The 24,085-nt window shown below is 41.5% G+C and overlaps 1 protein-coding gene across 1 annotated transcript in view; it reads right to left on the bottom strand.

The window, feature by feature from the left end:
• Ercc4 (ERCC excision repair 4, endonuclease catalytic subunit) overlaps positions 1 to 14,157 on the bottom strand; it is a 32,386-nt gene extending 18,229 nt beyond the window's left edge. Inside the window, exons 1-7 of the mRNA XM_020185033.2 lie at positions 13,806 to 14,157; positions 12,180 to 12,360; positions 5,680 to 5,875; positions 4,643 to 4,850; positions 2,904 to 3,084; positions 1,832 to 1,960; positions 697 to 807 (exon numbers count right to left, since the gene is read on the bottom strand). Of these exons, the coding sequence (XP_020040622.2) occupies positions 697 to 807; positions 1,832 to 1,960; positions 2,904 to 3,084; positions 4,643 to 4,850; positions 5,680 to 5,875; positions 12,180 to 12,360; positions 13,806 to 14,012 (1,213 nt within the window). The 5' untranslated portion in view covers positions 14,013 to 14,157. The remainder of the gene's footprint in view (positions 1 to 696; positions 808 to 1,831; positions 1,961 to 2,903; positions 3,085 to 4,642; positions 4,851 to 5,679; positions 5,876 to 12,179; positions 12,361 to 13,805) is intronic.
• Between the last annotated feature and the right edge of the window lie 9,928 nt (positions 14,158 to 24,085).

The following is a 24,085-nucleotide window of genomic DNA, read 5'->3' as shown; positions in this document are numbered from 1 at the left end:
CTTAAACCACAGCACCATAAGTTCTGAGATAGCATCATTAAGACATTTACTAATATAAGGACTGAGTGCTTACCTTTACTGCTTTGCAGGAATGCAAAGACTCAATAGGACTTTTTTTTTTTTTTTTTGGTGGTATTGGGGTTTCAATAGGTTTGTTTGTTTGTTTATTTATTTCTTATGGCAGTACTGGGGTTTGAACTTAGGGCCCCGTCAAGCATTCTACCACTTGAGCCACTCCCCCAGCCCCAGTCCTATTTTTTTGGTGATAGGTTTTTTTCCAGAATTGGGTCTTGAGAACTATTTTCCCAGGCTGGCTTCGAACTGCTATCCTCCTGATTTCTGCCTCCTGAGTAGCTAGGATTACAGGCATGAGCCACCAGTGCCCGGCTCAATTGGTATTTTTAAAAATATTTTTCTATCTGGGTTTACTTATAAATTTACAGTTCAGGTTTAGCTTTCTGTGCTAATCTACTAGAATTACCCATGTTTGAAGAGAACAGGTCTAAAATTTGGATTTTTCTTCTAGGGGTAGGTCAATGTCACTCCACAGGAGAGTAGTCACATGAAATGAATGGAGTTGAGGTCTCCATGTTCATCATACATTTATTCCACTGTGTGTTATATACAAAGTAATGAGTTACTTTTTAAGGGTTCAAATTAAGACTCAACTGAAAGATTCTGAAACCAATGTCCTACCTGGGCCTCCCAGGGCTTCGCTCTCCTTATTCTCAGCCTCGATCTCTCTCAGCACTTCGGTCAGTGCTTCCCACTTTGGGTTGCTTTCCAGGACCAGTTCCCTTCTTGTTTCTGTGTAGAAATAAAAGAACCTCCCTCTTTCTATGTGATGACAGTTGTTATCCAAAAGGCTCTTAGTACAACAGAAACCACCAGTGTCATGCCATAAGGCCAGTTCTTCCTAATAGAATCTACTTTCCTGAAAAAGGACTACTTCTGGTGCCTCAAACCAACTCTCACACAGCTCATGTGATACTGTGGTTAAGCAGCTCTGCAAAGTGACGAGTCAGTACTGAGTGACAATACTTATTTCAAAATCCTCATGATTTTCATAATCCTGAACAGGGATAAAAGTAGACTGCAATCAAACTTTGAGATAGACCTTTAATTAAACTAGGCAGAAAGCAAGTATTAACCATACCTTTAAAAATATTTGGTATCTATTAGATAGGTATTTGACTAAAATCCATCATTGTCTCATTCGATTATATTTACATTCTTAAAGGTTAAAAGGAATGTTAAAATGTTTCCCTAGGACTTTAAGTGCCCCAAATAGTAATGCCTTTGAAGTTTTAAAGAAAAATCAATTTATATTCTTATGTAGCAGTAAGAATACACTTGATTGATATCTGGCCTTTGTAATTTGGAATCTTCTCCCAATGGATTCCAAACCTGCCATGCTGAATACTTTTAACATAGATTGCATAAGCAATATATACATACACATGTACATTTAACATGTGGCTGAAAGAGATTTTATTTTATTTTATTTTATTTTTTTGTTTTGTTTTTTTTTTCATTTTTCTTTTATTATTCATATGTGGATACAAGGCTTGGTTTATTTCTCCCCCCTGCCCCCACCCCCTCCCTTACCACCCACTCCACCCCCTCCCGCTCCCCCACTCAATACCCAGCAGAAACTATTTTGCCCTTATCTCTAATTTTGTTGTAGAGAGAGTATAAGCAATAATAGGAAGGAACAAGGGGTTTTGCTGGTTGAGATAAGGAAAGAGATTTTAAATGACACTTGAACTTAACAAGTGTTTCCACACTGAATACTTAAAGACACATGGAAAGACTTAAGCCTATGAGATACCTTGCCCTTCTTTATTCTCCGTTTTTTCAGACATTTTGCCTTTTTTGCTCACTTTGGCATCTGGAATATGATAAACCCTTGCTCGGGCATTTACAAACATTGAAGTACTGGAGTCAAGAAATAGCCAACCTGATATAAACAGAAGGGAAAAAAGGCTTCAGTTAATGGTTAATTGTGAAACAGTCTCAGAAAGCACCTGACCTACATACACAGCAGGACACCATCTTGTTCACTACCAACCACACCTCACCTCCTTTTACTGTTGTGGCCTCTGCCACCATTTGGCTAGACCAGTGGTTTTCAAAGTGTGGCCTAGACTTCTCGGGGTTTTCAGGGAGTGTGTGATGTCAAGATTTTTCTCACAATATTGTTAAGACATTATTTGACTTTTTTCACTATGTTGACATTTCCAATATGGTGCAAAAGTGCTATGGTAGTTAGCACCACAAAATGCCTTTGCATAAACAAAGGCAGCCATATGAAAATGCACTAGCAATCAAAGTATTCTCTATTGTAATGTGTTTATAATTCATTACTTAAGAATGTTCCTGAGGAGGCGGAAAAAAATTACTAACTGTATTAAATCGTGCCTAGAAGCCAAGGCTCCTGTGTAATGGGGAAGGGTACTGTTGGTAGGAAAAAAAAATGGTCGCCAGTTGTATGTGTATGTTACCCTGAAAATCTTTTCAGTCTTCAGCACTCTAGCTGATAAAACCCATCCCTTACTGTCTCTTCAGGGAAATGAATTTCAAGTTCCTAACAACTAAACTTCTAGAGCACATACAACCTATTTCTAAGTTGAAGACTGTCTGTACTATACACAGTCTTTTCTTGAAATAAAATTGCCTGGAATGGATATGAATATTTATCATTATACAGAACAGAAGTTAAGTAGGCGGAAACATTAGCTATCAATAAAACCTACATCCTTGAGCAATGAACATAAATGTAACTTGAGATCTTAGTATATAACATGTAGCTGAATATAGCACTCCCCATACCTTATTCCCTCCCAAATCTAACACTTTATTCAAATCAGCTCCTAGAATGTATTAGTATTTTTATCTCACACCTGAATTCTGACCAAAAGCCTTTTCTGTTGCTCTCAGAGATTCCAGAAGATTCAGAAATGTGACACAATCATACTGGGAGAGGTACTGCAGCAAAGTTCGTAATATCTTCAAATCCTGAACCAAGGATTTAGTCTTGGCTCCAAGCTGGTGCCACATGGGATCCAGATAATGGCGGATTGTCTAAAATGAGAATAAAATTTAGTACTGCTAAGATACGTTCAGTAGAGCTGTTCTTAACACAAAATTTACTTTCAATAAAGACTATTCCCTGTATATCTAAAAATGGCTAAAATGGTAAATTTTGGGGTATGCCTATTTTATCACAATAACATTTCCAAATGGTATTCTGCAAGTAAGTGGATAGAAAACTGAAGTTCATTAAATTCTAATAATGATGTTTAATTTTTGAAATAGTGTCATTACTACAATCTTTACTAAGATGGAGTCAATCTGTATACATGTTTACATTACTGACAGGAGAGAAAAGCTTGATTACTTGTTTCTAAGCATACAGGCAGTGTCACTGCGTAGCATCTCATTTAGCAAATTTAATACTGAGCAGAAGCAGTATTTGGATGACCACGGAATTTATTGTCCAAACAGAGACATTTGTAAAAATGAAATGAGATGCCATAAATGGTCACTCCAGGACAAGGTAGAGACTGGGATGATCTTAGACAAACTAGGACATACAACTACATGCTTCTTTTGTAAAAAGAACTGTAAAAGGATAATTTTTTAAACAAGATGCAAACTATGTCTATATTTAGGTGCAACTACTAATTACTGAAAGAATATAGAATATCTAAACAATGATTTGATTCTTACTAGCCCAGGGATGATGCACAGAAATCTAGTGTAAAATATTGCAGGCTACATTTTTTTCTAGGGACATATGTATTCCACTAAGAGAATGTAAAGGTTTTTGTCGTTGTTGTTTAATTTCCACACACTAAATTATAACACACTTTAAGATGGAGGAACAGAATATGTGAAATTTGTTTTCATAATAATATTTCACAGTAAACTGACTTTTTGAAAGAACCAAAAAAAATGAGAATTCTTCTTCTTTCATTGTACTCACCATACATTATTTACAGTTCCACAGAAAATGATTCAGAGTTTAAAAGATAGCCACAAGTTCCACCAACAAAAATAAAGCTATTTGGAATTTTAAAAATTTAGCATTTTTTGAATTTATAATTCATATAGGATTAGAGGTTCATATACTGTATTAATATTAGTCTATAATAAAAAATTAGGATAAAAATTCCTTGAACTGAAGTCTCACCATTTCTCAATTCAGAATGTAATTTTAAGACAGAGCAAGTTTCACATTTCTCAGCAATGAAAACTCATCCATGTTATTTTTTATCCCAAAAAGATCGTAAATTCATGCACAATTATGACATTCTTATGTAAAACTCTTCTACCTGTAGATATCCAAATGTCACCTCAGAGCAAAAATGTTATTTATCCTCCTCTTGATTACATTTAAAATAAGAGATGGTTTACTACACAAGTGCAAAATCACACTTATGCTTCTGTGCCAAGCCACAAATCTCCCGTCTCCCTGCAAGTCACTACTTTCCAGTAAACAAAAGCAGCTATACTCTAAATCACCTCCAGTTTAACTCGAAACTCACAGCAAATTCCTACTAACAACATTGCAATATTAACATAAGTTGCATTCTGTAAAATTACAGTACAGCAAACTGTGCTTTAAAGAAAAGAGTACCTTGTCAAAAGGTTTCCCAATAGCGTTTTCTAAAGATAGGTCTTCCACTTCCAGGGACGGGTTATGGCATTTCAGTTCCTTTAGGCAGGCATTTAAAATGTCCAGTATCGAGGTCTGGATGGTGAGCATGGCAGGGGTCATGGAAACGTGAATTTCTACTACTTCAGGTTTGTGCTGTTCTAAAAATGAGTGGACTGCTACGTGGAACCTAAGGAGGCAAATGGTTTTCTGGTCTCAGTTTAATGCTCTAAGGGTTTCTGAAATGCAGTTAGGGAACAAACAAGATGGCAAGCAAAATGACAGAGTTTTTAAGAATATTTTGGACCTCCACGAATAGAAGCATCATTCAAAAAGGGGCTGGGTCAGCAAACTACTGTCTGGTCAAATGCAGAGATTTTACAGACCATGGAGCACAGCAACGCCCGCTGCTTTCGTATTGTCTTTGCTGCTTTTGTGTTCACAGCAGAGCTCAGCGATTCTGCCAGAACACAGACTGCAAAGCCCAAAATATTTACTATCTGGTCGCTTACAGGAGGTTTGCTGCCCTTCCTCCGAAATAATGTATAATCTGAGGAGGAAAACACTACTGCAAGTACCAGTCTTGAAAGAACCTAAAGTATTTATTGTCGTATCAAAACATACAGTAGCAAAAAAGAAAATTAAAACTTTGTTTCTTCTTAGAAATTAATACAAATTCTTCATAGTCCCAGATGAATAATATTCAAAGCTTAAGTGGTGATCTTGCCCAATTAATCTGCAGTTCACACAAAACTGTTTCATATTTGGGCCTCTAGATTCCTGGGGATTTCACCAAACATAAGGAGTGACACTTCTGTCCCTAGATGGAATTGAGGGGCTACCAGAAAAATAACTCGAATCTCTACTTTCAAAGAATCACAAATGTGGTGACTCCCCTATTTACATTTGGACGTGTTTATCATGAACCCAATGGGCATCTCTCAAGTGCACATGTGCTCAATTTTACATTTGAGTGCAGCATTTCCTCTCACAAAAATGTGTCACCTGATGACATTTACCTTGGCCAAAGATACAGCTTCCTCACAAAAAGATTTCTCATCACTCTTTCCACATGACAAAAACCAGTATCAAAGGCAACAGCGTTATCTGTGAAAGCTTTAATAAAACCACGTTTGTTTTTCTGGCGGAAGAGGCGTAGGATGAAGGCTTCTTGACAAGACTCGATTGTTCTGTGGGCTCTGTACACCAGGATGCCTGAGGGAGAGTAAGAAGTTCAGTGACAGGACAGACAGTTGATTTTCACTCTCACCTTTGCTCACTCAGTCACTAGTTGTTTATTCTTCTGGAATGCCTGCTTGAGAAGTACAAGCACCAAGATGGGCTGAAGACACAGCTACAAATAAACAGATACCGACTCTTGCCCTTGTGGAACTTGCAGTAAACAATGTAAGTAAGGAAAATATTTACTATGTCACAAGTACTACAGAGAAAAAAATGAACCCGAGAAGGACAGGGACTACATATGTTAGGCGGCGGTTTCAGTGCAGTGACACCCACTTAAAGGAAGGATGGAGAAGAGGAAGGAAGCCTTGTGAGCCACCTGGGCCGAGGGAACAGCACAGCAGGTCATTAGTCCTCCTCTTAAATCTGAATCAGAGGAGGACCACACAAAAGAGCTGTATGTCAGAAGTCTGGGCAACATCTGCATTACCTGTTAGATTAATTTTCAGAATCAGGATATACTCACTCGAGAGGTAAATGAGTCCATTTAAAATAGAATGGGCATGGTGATACACATCTGTAACCCCAGCTTAGGCAGAAGGATCAAAAGTTCAAGGTCAGCCTGGGTCCTGAGACCTTGTTCCCGTAAAAAAAAGAAACGACCCTTCTTACTCCCCCAAAAAACCCTTTAGTAAATATACTTAATGCATGGTTTGGGGGCTGTGTGTGTGCTTATGGCACTTCTGAATCTCAAAAACAAGGACAACTACATGTTCTTGTAAAATGAGACCCATTTTGATGCAGTGTAATCAGTGATAAGGTAGGGAGAAAAGAGAGGATGCTAGGGTGTTAGACATCATTTTGGGATCAAAAATTCAATTATTCTATGACAATTCTCAGAGTTTTTGACCTAAGTCAAGCTGGTGACCATATACATATATTTATGAGCCCTTCTCATAGTTTAATAAACTCAATTCAGAGATTACAGCTCACGCCTGTAATCCTAGCTACTTGGAGGCAGAGATCAGGAGGATTGAGGTTCAAAGTCAGCCCAGGAAAACAGTTCGCAGACCCTATCTCAAAGAAACCATCACAAAAAGGGCTGGTGGAGTGGCTCAAGGTGTAGGCCCTGAGTTCAAACCCCAGTACAGTACAAAACAAAAATGAAAACAAAAAAAACCCCAAACTCAATTCAGATCCTGCTTCTATATTCTGTCTTAAATTTTGCATCAAGGTGGACAGAACTAAAATTTACTCCAGCTAATCAAATTGTTTTTCAAATATAGTAAAAATTTAGAAATTTATAGACAAAGGATTTTTCACCAACTGCCAACACACATGCATACTAACTTACTACTCAGAAAATATTCTGTATCTGGTGGGTGAGTCTTCCAACAGCTCTATGAATGGGCCACACTTTGTTAGCCTGGGTTTAAATTATTACGTAACATTAAAAATAATGAAACTGGCATTTTAAAGAGAAGGTGATGCTCACATGAGGAAGATGTGGTTCAAAAGGATACCATGTTCTTAGAACCCAGAATGGAGGAGGAGTGACCTACCACTCCAAGCACGTGTTTAGGTTTTTCCATAGATTTTTATTTTATTCACTCCCAATATTAATTCTACGTAGTAGATATTATGAGACCAAGAAAGGGAAGCAACTTTTAAAAATTATCACATTACTGTTCTACTGGGCATACGCTGTGACATTTACAAAATGTTCTTACAGCATATCATAGTTGAATTCACCCCCTCCATCGTTCTCCTTTTTCCCCTCCCCCCATTCCTGGAATAGTTTCAACAGGTCTCATTTTTCCTTTTTGATACACAAGCACGTAATATTTCCAGCACAGTCACCCTCCTACACGCTTTCCTTATATCCTCCCCCTCCCACTGGTACCAATCCCCAGACAGGACCTGTTTTATCTTCTTTTCTCTGCTTTTGAAAAAAAGACATTTTTGTTTTTTTAGGATAGCTATACAGGGAGTTTCCTTGTGACATTTCCATGTACATATGTATTATAACCCGAATTGGTTCATTTCTTCTATTTTCTTCTTTCTACCTTAGTCCCCTTCTTATGGTGATTTCAACAGGTTTAAAATTCTATAGTAAGTCTTGTGTAGGAAGTATCTTAACCATATTCACCTTCTTTTTTTTTTTCATTTTTCTTTTATTATTCATATGTGCATACAAGGCTTGGTTCATTTCTCCCCCCTGCCCCCACCCCCTCCGCCCCCTCCCTCTCCACCCCCCTCAATACCCAGCAGAAACTATTTTGCCCTTATCTCTAATTTTGTTGTAGAGAGAGTATCAGCAATAATAGGAAGGAACAAGGGTTTTTGCTGGTTGAGATAAGGATAGCTATACAGGGCATTGACTCACATTGATTTCCTGTGCGTGGGTGTTACCTTCTAGGTTAATTCTTTTTGATCTAACCTTTTCTCTAGTACCTGGTCCCCTTTTCCTATTGGCCTCAGTTGCTTTAAGGTATCTGCGTTAGTTTCTCTGCGTTAAGGGCAACAAATGCTAGCTAGTTTTTTAGGTGTCTTACCTATCCTCACCCCTCCCTTGTGTGCTCTCGCTTTTATCATGTGCTCATAGTCCAATCCCCTTGTTGTGTTTGCCCTTGATCTAATGTCCACATATGAGGGAGAACATACGATTTTTGGTTTTTTGAGCCAGGCTAACCTCACTCAGAATGATGTTCTCCAATTCCATCCATTTACCAGCGACTGATAACATTTCGTTCTTCTTCATGGCTGCATAAAATTCCATTGTGTATAGATACCACATTTTCTTAATCCATTCGTCAGTGCTGGGGCATCTTGGCTGTTTCCATAACTTGGCTATTGCCATATTCACCTTCTTAACTTCCTTCTTTTGCCCTCCCTCTCCTGTATGTGACCTCCCTCTAGTGTGACCTGTTTTTCACAATATTGTTTTTATTTGTATTGTGTCTATCTCCCACATATGAGAGAAAACATGCAGCTTTTGTCTTTCTGAGGCTGGCTTACTTCACTCAACATGATGTCCTCCAATTGCATCCATTTACCTTCAAACCACGTGGTTTCATTCTTCCTCATAGCTGCACAGAACTCTATTTTGTGTGTGTGTGTATACACATACCATATTTTCTTAACTCATTCATCAGTTGTAAGGGAAGCAACTTGACTAAGGTCATCCAGCAAGCAAGTGGGAGGCTAGGGGTTAGGCTGGGGTTAGAGACTGCAAATCATGTGCGGCGTCACATTCTTTTTAGGCCACCTCAGGACTGTCATTTAACCTCAGCAGGTTAGGTTTCATGGAATAGTTTTATTCCAAAAGAGCCTGCTTAAATTCTTATGCCGCTATGATGTTCTATACCTTGCTCTGTACTGTATCACTTCACTGTGCACCTATCTCCTGCAGTGAACTGCCTGAGGACACAAACATTGTCACACACCAGGGAATGATCACAGAATGCTCATTGTGTGTATAAATTTCATTTCATCCTTATAATATTCCATGGGTGGAAAGTGCCTTTACTCTCTTCCATTTACAGGCAGAAAACAGGCACGGAGGAGTTAAGAAACTTCCTAGAGGGCACACAGCTGGTGCAGGGGCAGGGCAAGCTCCACCCCAGACCATCTAACTCAAGAGCTCACCACCATCTTTGGCACCCATCCTGCCAAACAAGCAACCCTTAGAAAGTTAAGTGTGTGTTGAGTCAATATAGAGCTGTTCTAGCAACTCAGTACACAAAACTAATTTGTAACTAACTTTCTTATAAAAATTTCCCTGAGTGTGTTCTGAACTCTATCTGGAAATATCAGGGTCAGCATTAGCAAAGACTGCTGTTGTTCTGTCTCACTGCTTTCAGAAGTATAATCTGGGTAGATATTTGCAGTTCTCCCTCTGCTTGGGAGTTCTACTTGCAGGGGCACCTAGGCAAGGGTGCAGAGGGAATGAGTGACTAACAACCACAATGTAATAGTGGTAATACGGGAACAAGTTAGTACTTTCCAGAGGGTCACACACACAAGACTGCACTTTGGGGAGAGTTCTTATGGGGGCTCTGGGGGTGGCTAAGGAGGATGAAGAACTTGGGAGATTTCATTTCTGGCATTTATGTGCATCCCACTCAACCACAAAGCAGTAGCAGGTCCACTCTCTTTGCTGGATCAGAAACACGGATTGCCACCTGTAAGTTAAACTTGGACTGCCCTCTGCCCAATTAGGGTGCACTGTAACTAAAAGTCGCAGTGTATTACTGACACCTAGTGGTAGTTTTGAGACTTATTTTCCATTTTAGCTACTTAAAAATATATAGAAAACCTAAACCAAGCTTACAAGAAAGCAGTGAACACTAAACAGACTTTACGATGCATCCAGATTTCTGGTTGCAAAAAGCCATTTTTTGGCTATTCTTTATTAAACGTTTTCTATTTACTCAGCATTGTAGTAAGCATTTGACTTTTTCTCATTTAATCCTTATAATTCTAAAAGGCACAATTTTCCTGATTTAAGATTGAGAAAACTGAGGCTCATGAAAATGAAGGAACCTACAAGAAGGGCGTTGGTATTCAGCGTCAGGAGAGTCTGGCTGCAAGACTGTGCCACCATTTCCAATGGTTATAGATATTAGAAAAGATAAGAAAACTTTCCCTCACCCAGCTCACCACCTAGTCATTAAATACTTCTTTAGGGTCTTCTAGGTTCAGGGCAATATGACAGATACAACAGGAAGTATGCCTATGGGTTTCATGGTTTTTCTGCCCTCCAGAAGTTCACTGCATGTTCACCAGCATTCATTCAACCATGACATGTTTACTCTCTGTCTTGTACCAGGGGTTTGGCTCAGGAGGAACCAGTCCTTCCTGGGCTTAAGCAGCTTATTCATGAATGGGACAGACATCAGGCAAATATAACATAGTGCTTGCAGAGCAATCACTGGGGAGAAGTAAAGAAGGGGGTAATCTCAGGGAGCAGAGGCAGGGCCCTCAATTAGGTTTGGGGAAACCAGTGAAGGTTTCTGAAAGGACAAGCAATAATGAAAATGGGCTCCTTCTCTATATTAATTATAGCAAAAATTGAACCTTTTTTTAAAAAAGATAATTAAGCAATGACACCATTCAATTTCAAATCATGGGAACATTTTCTTATAAAGAGGAAAAGTGAATGTTTTTGGAAATCCACAAAGGTCGTTTTTAAACATTTCAAACCCGTAAGTGCTAAAAGCGAATGGCGGACAACTATAAGCATTTACCAAGTATAAGCCTAGAAAACAAGAAAAGGTGATCCTACACATAGTCATGCACAGTCAGTCGGCGACATGCCACGGTATATGTTGGTCCCATGAGATTATAACGGAGCTGAGAACCACTCATGTCCTAGCGGCTGTTGTAACATTACTCATGCAACCCATTACTCACCTATTCTTGGGATGCTGGCGTTAACACACCTACTGTGCTATATGAAAGTATAGTAATTCAACTGCGCACAGTACGTAACACCTCATGATAATAAACTGACTATGTACTGGTTCGTGCATTTACTATACTGTACTTTTTATCCTTATTTTACATATTTTTTGGTGGTACTGGGGTTTGAACTCAGTGCCTTATGGTTGTAAGGCAGATGCTCTATCGCTTGAGCCATTCCTCTAGCCCTTTGTGCTGTGGTTATTTTGGAGACGGGGTCTCGCTTTTTGCCCAGGCCAGCCTGGACCATGATTCTCCTAGATTAAGCTTCCTGCCATCTGGGATGACAGGTGCTCCACCAGCCTAGCTTTTTTCTATTGAGACAGGGTCTCACAAACTTTCTTGCCTGGGCTGGCCTTGCACCATGATCCTCTGCATCTTGGCCTCCCAAGTAGCTAGAATTACAGGTGTGAGAAACCAGTGCCTGGCTATTCTCACTTCAGACTATACTCCTCTGCTTATAAAAAAGTTTACTGTAGAACAGTGTGCTAACACAGGCAGCAGCCTCATACATCTCATGTTTACTCTGTCTCTTGATGGCTTCAAGAGGCCACATGTCATTGACCTACAATGTTCAGGTTTGTGTAAGTTACTCTATAATGTTCACAAGGCAGTTCTCAGGACACACTACTATCAGTATCACTCTCATTAAGTGATACATGACACCTCAGTTACTTATTTAGGTCACAGACGTTTACTGAGCATTTATAATGTGACAGGTATGGTGCCAACAGCCGAAAGCACGACGCTGAACCAAAAAGATCCAGGGATGCCCACAAGAAGGTTCTAGTTTATAGAGTTTAGCAGAGGAGAGAGATAAAAATAAAAATGTGCACATTTATATGCAAGGAATGACAAGACTTCAAATTCTTACCAGTTATTAAATCTGAAGGTATTCTGTCAGTCAAGAAGTCAACCACAAGTATTCGACTTGTTGCAAATATAACACCACCTTGTGTGTAAACCTCATAGCGACTGTTACTTGGGATTTCATTTGTCACACGGCGAGGGAGGTGTTCGACTCCATCTATCTTCAGTTGATTGATAAAATACTCCTAAATCAAACCAAACTCATTAGCAGGCTGTTTTAATTCAGGCCAGTTTTTGATAGGCTGCAGGTACTTAAAGTGAAGTACTGCCTTTCTCAAGAGATAACTTAATAATGACCACACCAACCATTCCGCATTTAACTAGGGTATTTGCTTGGTTTTGTTTTAGGATTTACACTAAGTATAATTATGCTTCAGTCATCACTAGCACTTTAACAACAAAAACAAAACCTTTTTTAAGATTCTGAGTTAAAAGACTTCTACCTAGAAACTACTTCTCACAAACCAGGCTTGCACCCACGCATCATTCTCAGTGAGAAGTTAAATAATAAGGAACTCCTTTTCCCAAACAGTGTTTGAAACTTCATTTTGTCCCAAACCATCAAAGAGGGACTTCTGAAATGCAACAGGTCTCGTGGCTCATTAGCTTCCAGTTCAGCAGTGCTTACATTGGATACCATGTGTTGCATGAGGCCCTGTGACAAACATTGGGGATACCTAGAAGAATCAGATAGAGTCCCACCCTCCAGAAGTCTGTGGTCACTCTTGATGTTTTCCTCAAGCAAACGTCTGTTCCACCTAGGGAATCATCAGATTTGTCAGGCCTGACTGTGTCCCCTCTCACCACACCCAAGCACAGGCATATCCCATTCCATCTTCCCCAAGGTTACCTGTTTTCCTTAACCGCTATGTTAACCCGCCCCATATCCTAGGATGCCAGCTCCTTTCCTTTCTTGACCCCATTCCCTCAGTCCCTGTAGGTTTTCCCTACAGGGTCCACAGCCTCAGCTTCTCCTTTCCATCATGCCCCATCATCCCCATTCCATCATTGTTCCCCTTTAGGGATCCTACTCTTCTGTTCCCCCAAACACCGTTAATATCCAGCCCTGGGACTCCCCCATTATTTTTATTGATTCTCCTTTACACATCTCTCCATTCCTTGCAGGGAAATTCAGTTTTCCCCCACTTCCACCTCAAATCACTCCACTTGTTTCCCCCAGAGCTCCTTCCTCTTTTAGTCCTCATGCAGGGTCCTGGACCTGACTCCTCTGGGGACCGCTCCCATCCTTGTCTGTGTCCTTGCAGTGTCAGGGACCTATGTCCCTCCAGGGGCCACTCTCATCCTTGTCAGTGTCCTTCCGGGGACCCCTTCCATCCACTGTCAGTGTCCTCGCAGTGTCAGGGACCTGTGTCCCCCCGGGGACCCCCTCCATCCCTGACACTGTCCACGCAGGTTCAGGGACCTATGCCCTCTCCCCGGGGGACCCTTCCCATTCCCAGTGTCCTCGCGCAGCGTCCGGGACCTGTATCCCCCTAGAAGTCCCCCATTCAATGCCTCCCCTCTCCTCGGAGCCCCTCAGTCCGCGTCTCAGGCCTCGAAGTCGCGCCAGGGCCTGCGTCCGCTCGGGAGCCCCCCATCTTTCCCTCGGGGTTCCCCAGTCCCGCCGCACCTCCTCGGCCGGTTGCGTGTTGAGCACCAGCACCAGGCAGGCCGGGTGGCAGTGCAGCCGGAGGAAATGGTAGAGGAGCCGGTCGGCGCCGAGGCCGCGGGCGCACACGACCAGTCCATCTGTGTCCAGTAGTTCCAGCACCAGCTGTCTCTCGTACTCCAGCAGCGGCGCCATAGCCATCCGTTGGACCGGCAATCCCGGCTCCATTGGCGCCCTTCCGGGGCCGCGGCCGAGCGCAGGCGGAAAGAACCGAATACAGACGAGCTCAGGCCGAACGTAGCCGAAGAGAGCCGAGCCTGAGAGGACGAACGCGGGCAGAACGTAGCTGAAGAGAGCCGAGGCCGGGATAAGAGCCGGACGAAGGTCGCCGAAGACAGCCTAGTCGAAGGCGAGCGTAGGACGAATTTAGACGAATAAAGCCGAATTCATGTCGACCGTAGGACGAATTTAGACGAAGAGAGCCGAGTATGAGCGGAGACGAGTCAGCCGAATGTAGCCGAAGAGCCGAGGCTGAGACGAGAGCCACCCGAGGGAAGTCGAAAGGAATCGAAGATTCAGGAGGAGTTACAGCTCGGTCCTGTTGGAGTATCGGGGCTTCAGGCTCCTTCCCTTGGTGTTTAGACCTGGAACATGAGCTACCAAAAAAGCAAGGAGAGGAGGAGGAATCCTAAGGAGAGCTTAATCTTTCAACATAGAAAGTTGAAAGAGTTAATAGCCAGTATTCCAAGTACGCCTAGTATTAATAGCACCTTTTCCCAGGGTGAGTGTTGGCTTTTACTTTTGCAATTAATTCCCTTGCCCCTTTAAAAATTCTTAAATAAGCAGAATAGTTTACGGATTTCTGTCTCTTGTTTGCTTCGCAAGGCCTTGAATACGAGAAGCCTTTCAAAAGTCATAAGCCGTCCGCGCAGCACCCTCCACTAGAGGGCGACATTGGGTCGCATTTGTTTCCTACGGAGACGTAAATACCAGAAAGGGAAGTAGGGGAGTTCTGTATGGAAACCCCTACTCCACTTCATTGTTAGAAAATACAAAGCACAGGTAAGCGAAAGTAAAAACCAGAGAGTGATTACTACTGAAACGCATCACTTCTGTGTAGGAACAATACTCAGTGAAACGCACTGAGCACTTGAACAACGCAGGGTAGGGAGAAAGGCTAAGGAAGAGTAATAAAGGGGATTTGATTGAGTAAAGTACAATATACTTACAGGTAAAATACCAAGGCAAAACCGCTCTGAACAACGAACAGACACTTAAGCAATGAAGGACCAGATGTAGACTAGGTCATTCATGTTTTTGTTGTTGCTTTTGTGCTGGGTGGGGATACATTGTGGCATTTAGAAAAATTCTTACTTGAATTCACTTTCTCCACCATTCTGCTTCATCCCCCCATTCCTGGAACAGTTTCAACAGGTCTCACTTTGCCATTTGCACACACGTGTACACAGCATTTGCACATATTCACCCTCCTACACCCTTTCCCCACATCCTCCCCCTTCCCAGTGGTGCCCCCCACCCCAGGCAGGACCTGTTCCGTCCTCCTGTTCTCAGACTTTGTATAAGAAAAGAAGAAGAAGAAGAAGAAGAAGAAGAAGAAGAAGAAGAAGAAGAAGAAGAAGAAGAAGAAGAAATCGCTGGGTTTTTTTGTTGTTTAAGATAGATATACAGGGAGTTTCCTTGCGGCACTTCCATGTTTGTATGCATTATAGTCGGATTTGTAGACCAGGTCATGTTAAGGGGAGAGGAATAGTGGGAGGGGGAGGGGAAACGAAGAGGGTAAAGGAAGGTGACTATGGTTGAAGTGCCGTCTACACATGTATGAATATGGAACACTGAAACCTGCTGAAGTCATTTCAAGAAGGGGAGTGGGGGAAGAAAAATAATGGAGGGGATGGACTAACTGAGGTACAATGTTTGTACACATGGAAATGTCACAACATAACTATCATATACTAATAAAAACTTTAAAAAAAAGGTAAAAGTCACTTGGTATTCCATTGCGTAGAAATAACCACCGTTAACATCGCGAACGCTGTACTTTTAGGGCTCCCCTCCCCCTCACACGTGCGCACACATAGTTCTTTTACCTTAATGAAATACTGAATACCCTCCTCTAGAACCTGAGTTTGTCGCTGATATCTGGGACCCCTGAACATGATAATAGTCTTTTATCAAGTGTTGTGTGTCGCTGTTGAAATTTCTACTTACTTACTTAATTTGTTATTGGTGGTCATTTACTTTATTTCTGTTCTCCCCCGATCCCAGCACTGCATATAATATTCCACTAAACACTTTTGTACATAAATTCAAATTCATCCATACCCTTAAGACACGTTTCTGGAAATGGATAATTACTGGACTGAAGAGAAAACGCCTATAAAGTTTTCATTTCATTCTAGAAGTTTATATTCACATGGGCAGATTGTGAAAGAATCTGTTTCCTTGTATCATTGATGCTTCAGCCGGTATTTCGTTTACATTTGATCAGAATGAAAACAGCATGCAATAATTCCTGAGTTCTGCTTAAGTGGAAAGAGTTGTCTGCAGGTACTTTATCCATATCATCTCCTGTGAGAGACTTTTAACCTCTGCAGTTCTGCAAGTGAAAAACTAAAGGTCCAACAATGTATGCACATGTGAATAAATGAATAATAATAATAATAAAGGAGTAAATAATTAAAAAACCCAAAAACTAAAGGTCCAGGGAGGTTATGCAATTTGGGCAAGACACAGAGCTAATTATTGCCTTTCTTAGATTTGGTTATGGTAAATAGGGATTCAACACATACTTAAAAATATGTGTGTAAGTGGCAAGGCTGAAATTTAAACCCGATTTCCAACCTGTGGTAGGCAGAATAATTGTCCATATCCAAATCTCTGGAACCTGTATGTTATCTTCCATGGCAAGGGGAACTTTGTGGATGTGATTAAGTTGAGGTCTTAAGATGGAGAGATTCTTATACTATCCCCAGGGATATTATAAGGGAGAGAGGGAGGGAGGAGGGTCAATGCTAGAGGCCATGTGACAGGGGAAACTGAGGCCAGAATGCTGTGGATGGAGCCAGGAGTGAAGGAACTCAGCCTTTAAGAGCTGAAAAAAGTGAAAAAATGTGAGGCTTCCAGAAGGACCACCCCAGGGTCCCATTTTGGACTTTTCATCTGTAGAACTGGGAGATAATGAGTTTGTGTTGGCACTAAAACTTGTTACAGTAGCACTAAGAAATGAATACACACATGCCTTATTTCTATGACATGTCGCTCTGAAGATGAAGTCCGGTGATGATGAAAGCAAAACCAAAAGCTATGGGTGGGAATGTACAGTGAAGCAATTGTTTGGGAGGGTGATTGGTCAATATATATAGAAAACTGAAATGCCCAAATAGGTTCGTATACACAGGAAGAAATCCCCTGACCCCCAGGGACTGTCGATTGTGTCAGACACTATACCAAGTGCTGGGATTTCATCAGTGAGCAAAGCAGGCAAAATCTCTGCCTTTTATTCTGGTGGGGAGCTTGCATATGAGATGCTTATCCATCACCTCACTGTGCTAACTATTGTTTTCTCTTAGACATATCTCCTAATTGTCCAGTCACAGGGAACTAGTTAGACCTTTTCATGTATCTCTAGTAAGTGTACTGTCCTACTGCTGTTAACTGCTGAATGTGGAAAGATATTTAAATATGTGAAAAGCATTTGTACAGTAATGGATAGTATGGCTATGCTTGTCTATGATCACCACTAAACAAGTAGCTTTTCATGTGACTGCCTGGGAAGTTCTGGAATGAAGCAGAATCTCTTTAACAGAAGCAGTTGCCTCTGGGGAGTTAGAATAAGTGGCAACAAATCAAAAGGCTACATTTCAGTTTATTCCCCTCTGTTCTGTTTGATTTTCTTATCCTTGGGCTTTCTTGCTTTTGTTATAAAAATGAAAGGAAAAACTTCCCAGGTACTGTATAAATACTTCATCAGCACTAAGCAATATTACCTGTGAATTCTAGATTTAATATGTTTGTGGTAGGCAACAGTTAATGTCAAATGTTGGTGTCTGAGGAGGCAGACTTTGTAATTTTTAACAAATTGTGTCTGTACATTTTACTTTTTCTCAGTAAAAGTTTTCAACTTTTTCCCCCCTTTCCATTATTGTGATAATGATTCTTGAAACCTTTTTTTAACTTATCATTTCATAGTCTCTCTCTCTCTCTCTCTCTCTCTCTCTCTCTCTCTCTCTCTCTCTCTTTCTCTCTCTCTCCTTACTCTCTTCTGAACATCAGAGATGAGAGCCATCCTTCTCTAGGCCACTTGGCACATTTATTTGGCCCATGAGGACACAGGACAGGCACTCTTCCTTTGGGCTTTGCCGTGAGGCTGGACATGAAATGAAACATCATTTTCTTCCTGCCCTGACTTAGAACCCAGCACACCTCAGTTAACCTCACCTTGACCATCACTGCCACTTCTCTGGGTAACTTCATTTCTCATCCCTTGGTATCCACGGGAGATTGGTTCCAGGACCTCTCACAGATAACATTGTAGGCAGATGCCTAAGTGAAGTCCTTTATGTGAAGTGGCACAGTATTTGCATAGAGCAACTTGTTCTGGGCAGAAGGTGTTGCAAGTGGAAATTTCCTAAGACATGAAGGAGCCCATTAAGGGCACAGATGCCTGGGTTTGCCTGCCCTTCTTGGGTCAGGTCACCACAGAGCTCTGTAGAATTTGCTGTGGTGATTTAAGGGCCCAGCTGAGGTGTGGGGTGAGACTGGCACAAGATGAGTGTTGGGCAATGAGGCTAGGATGCAACTTCATTTTTTGGACAGTACTAGGGTTTGAACTCAGGGTCTCAGCTTGTGAGGCAAGTGCTCTACCACTCGAGCCACACCCCCAGCCCTTTCTGCTTTAGTTATTTTTCAGATAGGGCCTGGGTCAGCCTTGGACCATAATCCTCCTACTTAAAACTCTTGCATAGCTGGAATTACAGGTGTATGCCACCAAGCCCAGCTTGTTTGTCGAGGTCGAGTTTCTATAACTTTTGCCTGGGTTGCCTTTGAACTACATTCCTCCCATCTCTATCTCCCACATAGCTGGGATTATAGACATGTGTCATGTGTCTGGCTAGAGATTTATTATAAGTAACTGTGTATGTATTCTCAGAAGCTAACAAATTCCAAGATCTGAGAGGTGGGTCCATAGACTGGAGACCCAGGAGAGGGTGCTGGTGCCATTGTAATCTGTAGGCAGGCAGATTTGAGATTTAGGAAGAACTGATGTTTCAGTTTGAGTCTGAAGGCAGGAGAAAAAAACTCCAACCAATATCCATCTGGAAGGCAGTTATACAGGAAGAATCAGACCTTCAACTGACCAGACGAGGCCCACTTGCATTAGGGAAACCAATTGATTTAGTCAGTCTATTGATTTTAATGTTAAACTCATCTGAAAGCATTCTCAAAGGAACACCTAGAGTAATGTTTGACCAAATACCTGGTTAAGTGAAGTGGACACATAAAATTAACTATCCCAAGTTGCAATACTTCTGAATCTCTGCCCAAGACTTGAGGTCCTTAAGGGACTCAGTCACATGCATCACTTACATTAATTCTCTGAAAATGGGGGACCCATGGGTGGGTATCACATTAATTCTCAGAAAATGAACTCACCTGCACACTAACGCTGAATTCTAAGTTCACTGAGGGGAGAACTATTTGGTTAACTAATCATTTCTCATAGAGGTGGAGAGAATTTAGTTCTTAAATATTTTCTCTTGGAAACAAGGACTTATGATGACTCACATTTAAAATATTTTTTACTGCTCAATAAGCAATTCATCATTAATGAAAAAAGAGGAAAAAAAGTAAGAATGGGGCTGAGCATGAAAACCAATTACCTGCTCCTCTTTGGAACAAGTAGTCCACTCTGGAAATGATAGTGATTCTTATGGATTGGGCAATTAACCTTTTGTAGAATTTACAAGATGCCTTCAGGAAGCTATCTCACGGAGAAAATAATAATGTAAGTGTGTTTTTCCTTATTTTTGGAAACATTCCTCTCCCCTTGTTGAATTGTCCTTCTTAGCATGTATTCTGAGAAGAAGCAGGGACAGAACTGGCTACACAATTTGTTGGACCCAGTGCAAAATGAAAATACAGGGCTTCTTGTTAAAGAAATTATTGAGATTTTCAAGATGGCAACAGTACAGCAATCAGTCAAACAAGGGGCCCTTTTGAGTTTGGGCTCCAACACCACTGCACAGGTCACATGCCTTGAAGCCAGCCCTGCAAAGAGCCCTGATGACAACACCTAAGAGTCGTCTGTCTTTTCCCATGGCATTGATGACTGCTGATTTGGAGTTTGAGTCTCTTGTGGAGAAGGGAAAGTTGGGGTGATGCGGAAGGACACTTTTTTGGATATGTCACGCATAAAGGAACTCAAACTTATGTTTTCTAAATGTGGTGGTTTAATTTATAGTCTCATGGAAGCACAGGTTGGTCGAAGAAGACGTTAAATCTGTTTCTGGTTATTGGACCACATTGCTCACAGTGACTTACAAGTTCATATTAAAAAGAAGGAACACATGTAATTTTATTGTAGAATCTTGTGGTTGGGGTGGGGCTTATAAGATAATAAACTCCATAAATTTTAAGTAATATTTAATCATCACCCCAAGCATGTATACTATAACTCTATGTACTAACAAAAACACTTGATTTTATTAAATGGAAAAAAAATCAAGGTGTAGAAGCCTAGAATGATGTACAATATGCCCCCTTTGGTTAGTAAGATAGCTTCTGTGAGTATAGATTTATGCTTGAATACACACAAAGAGAACCTGGCAGGGCACATCACAAACTCCGGCTGTTGGTTTCCTTTCGGAGGAAGTTGGATGGTAAGTGTGTGGCGTTCATGCCAGATTTGCTATCTATTGCTAGCGCAGATCGGCATGTCCTCAGAAACACAACATGTGGCCACTGACAGAGCATATGTGTTGGTTTATATCCCTGTCAGAAAGGAGGATCAGAAACTGTTTCCACTTTCTTGGAATGGATGACTGTATACATTTACTGTTTAGTCCTGAGGCTGCCTTACCTTTTCTGCCCTCCATCAAAACACAGACCCAAAGGTCCTGGATCGTCTGGTCATCCTGCTCATCCACTCTATATGACACCATTGCCATTCCAGTTGAGCAGCCTAGTCCACACTTTGGAACACTACTGTGACCCATCTACCCATATACTGTGACCCAAAAGGGTACTGGATTTGAGAAGGTAGCAAGACAAGAATTAGCTGTGGGAGAGAGAGATCCAGGATGTAGTGCACATGTTCCTGCTGCTTAGGCTTTCTGACCCACACAGATGCTGTTGAGTGAAGATATCTGTGAAGGTAATGAACCACCATATGGAATTTATGGTGGGTTTCAATGGGGAATCACAATGTAGACCCCTCTAGTTTTGGGGCAAGTCCATACCAGCTACAGTGGAGAATTACTCACATTTTGAAAAGTAGCTTCTGGTCCACTACTGGGCTATGGTGGAAAAAGAGCACCAGACTCAGGACATCATGTGACCATGTGACCAGAACAGCCTTCCATGAACTGGAACTGTCAGACCTGCAGAGAGAAAACTGTTGGCTTGGATTTGTTATCAGATTTGGGTGTCTGGGTCTGCAGGCCAGAAAGTCTTGGTCTGGTAACAGAAAGAATTTAAGGAAGGACCAGGAGGAGACATAAGCAGGAGCAGGTTTATGAATGCAAAGCAAAGTGAAATAGAAGCAAAAGTGCATCTCCAGGTGGGAGAGCAGCAGACTCAGAAAGGAACGCTGTGCTGGAGGTCCCAAGATCTTAAGCTTTGATTGGGGTCTGTTGGCATGGGGGTGGTCACTCCTGGAAAATAGGGTTATGTGTCATTAACTTCCAGGGACTGGATCATGTATCATCAACCCTTACATATGTTAAGCTCAGGAGTTCTTGGCCTTGGATGCTCAGATTAGGGCTACCATTTTCCATGGGCTGAGTGGGTTCAGGTCAGCAAGACCCTGCTGTATGTCAAGAATAATTCTATTAATAGCAGGATGGGTTTCCTCACCAACGTCCAGGCCATCATTCTCATGTTTCCAGACTCTCTGCCTAACTCTGACATCAAATTGATAGAATGGACCGTGCGAGGTGTAATGGAGTCCCAGTTTGGTGAGGACCACCTGTGGATGCCATCTTCCAGCATGCAGTCTAAACGAATCACCAGGCTATGGGGCTGTCTCCTGACATAGGTAGAACAGGTCTGGGAAGCAAAAGATGGTTCCAATGATGTATAAGGAGAATTTCTGCTTCCTGTCCTCACGAATTTGTATAGATTGAGGGGTCCCAGTTCTCAGGAGAGAATGCCTACAAGGGTACAGCAAAAACCATTTCACTTCAAGCTATACCTGTTGCCTGGTCACTTCAAACTCCTTGTACCAAGAACAAAGATGGTGAGCAAGGACAGCACTGACCATCCTGATAGGTGTAATTGTCTCTAGCATCAGAAGGATTTTGGGCTGCTGGTAGTCAGGACAGGGAAGAATGCATTGACACCTAGATGATTTTTTTTGTGTGTCCTTTAATACTTCTTGTCCCAGTATTGATGCTAAAAGGACAAGACCCATAGCCATGACTGAGAACCACAGGTGACCAGGCACATGGACCCCTCAGAGATAAGGTCTGGGTGGTTCTATCTTGTCAAGTAGAGGTGCTACTTGTGGGTGAGGGGAATCTAGAATGGTTTGTAGAGGGAGGGATAAAGAGTATCAGTTTTGTCATCAACACAAGCTTTAGTCTGGGACCATAGTTCATCACACTAACCATCCTCTTTCAAATTTGCCACCTCATGGAATCCTGCAGGAGCTGCTTCAAGAATTAATTATGCAGCACGTGTGGATATGAGTGGGAGAAGGGGAGACTGTAGTAGACTCTGAGGTATGTTAATCTGTTTGTTCTCTTAGAGGACTGAGGTATCCATTCTTTCAGCTGTTGGGTTTTGGCAGCTGAAAATTCTTAGTTGAACGTCTTTGTAAGACTTGCCTTCAGCCAAGAAGAGATGCTTCTTGGCTCAATATTACCCTCAAGCCTCCTTACAGAGACAGGCTGTACACAATGACCTGTTCATCCAGGGATTTCAAGATCCTTACCCCAGTTCAGGAGGACAGAAGGGTGAGCTCAACTCCACAGTCCCTAATGGATCAGTAGAGGCCTTTGTTGTGTGTGACTGTATCACAGTTCAGTTTCTCCTTTTGGGCCAATCCTGCATTCTCTACTTCCTGAGAGATGTTGAGAACTCACTAATGAATTCTCCATATGCAAATCTGTTTCTCAAAAGGTCTGATTTTGGGAGACTTTGGCTTGGGACAGCTTAGGAATGCATTTATTAAGCACATTTAAACATTGTTAAATACATGTATAGCACACACAAATCGGGAAATACGGAATAGTAAAAGGAAGAAAATAAAAATTAGCCACAATTATTGTTTGGTGGGTAGTTTTCACTTTTACTTAAATATCACACATATTGTATTGCATTTTCATGTAGCAGGGTAATTTAGGGATCAGCTCAGACAGGTCCTTTGTGGCTAGTTACCAAAATTGATTCTAGCTTATTAAAAAGCAAAGGAATTTGTGGAAATCTACTGCATGATTCACATAATTGCAAGGAAGCCTGGATAATCAGCTCATCAAAAAGGGCTAGAATCAAAGAAATTAGGGATCAAGACCATAGGCAAGTCTACAACCCCTCCCACAGGACAGTGGCCACATTGTCTTCTGTTTCTGAATCTTTGCATGTCCTGTTTTAGATTCAAAGCCCCAAATGGAGGTCCGTGAATATGCTAGTGGCTAGAGAGTGAGGGATATGTGTAAGTGGCCTTTTTAGGGTCTGAAAAGGAATGCAGAAACCATTTTTGTGTTTCCTAGAACTTTTCTTTCTTTGGTTCCATCTTGTCTATTAGGGTTTGTCCTCATAAGCCTGGCGAACGTTGACTTTCTGTTAATATTAAAGAATGGGATACCAAAAGGTTGGTGGAACTCTTGGCCTCATTGCGAGATCTCTGGACTTCATCATCTTCTTTGGGGCAAGACTGTTTCTAAAAGAAGACTCTACCAATGTTCTATCTGGTGATGAGTAAGCATGATTTTCAGAGTCCTGGAACTTGACTGTCATATTTCTGCAGAGCAGTCTAAATAATGGTCATGTCATTCCTCTGCCTTTAGGGAATTGTTCATTTCCACTTTAATATGCTTCTTGTCTGAGACAGTTTTCATACA

Source organism: Castor canadensis, chromosome 17 (assembly GCF_047511655.1).
Source record: "Castor canadensis chromosome 17, mCasCan1.hap1v2, whole genome shotgun sequence".
NCBI lineage: Eukaryota > Metazoa > Chordata > Mammalia > Rodentia > Castoridae > Castor > Castor canadensis.
This window is presented reverse-complemented; position numbering and strand designations above follow the sequence as displayed.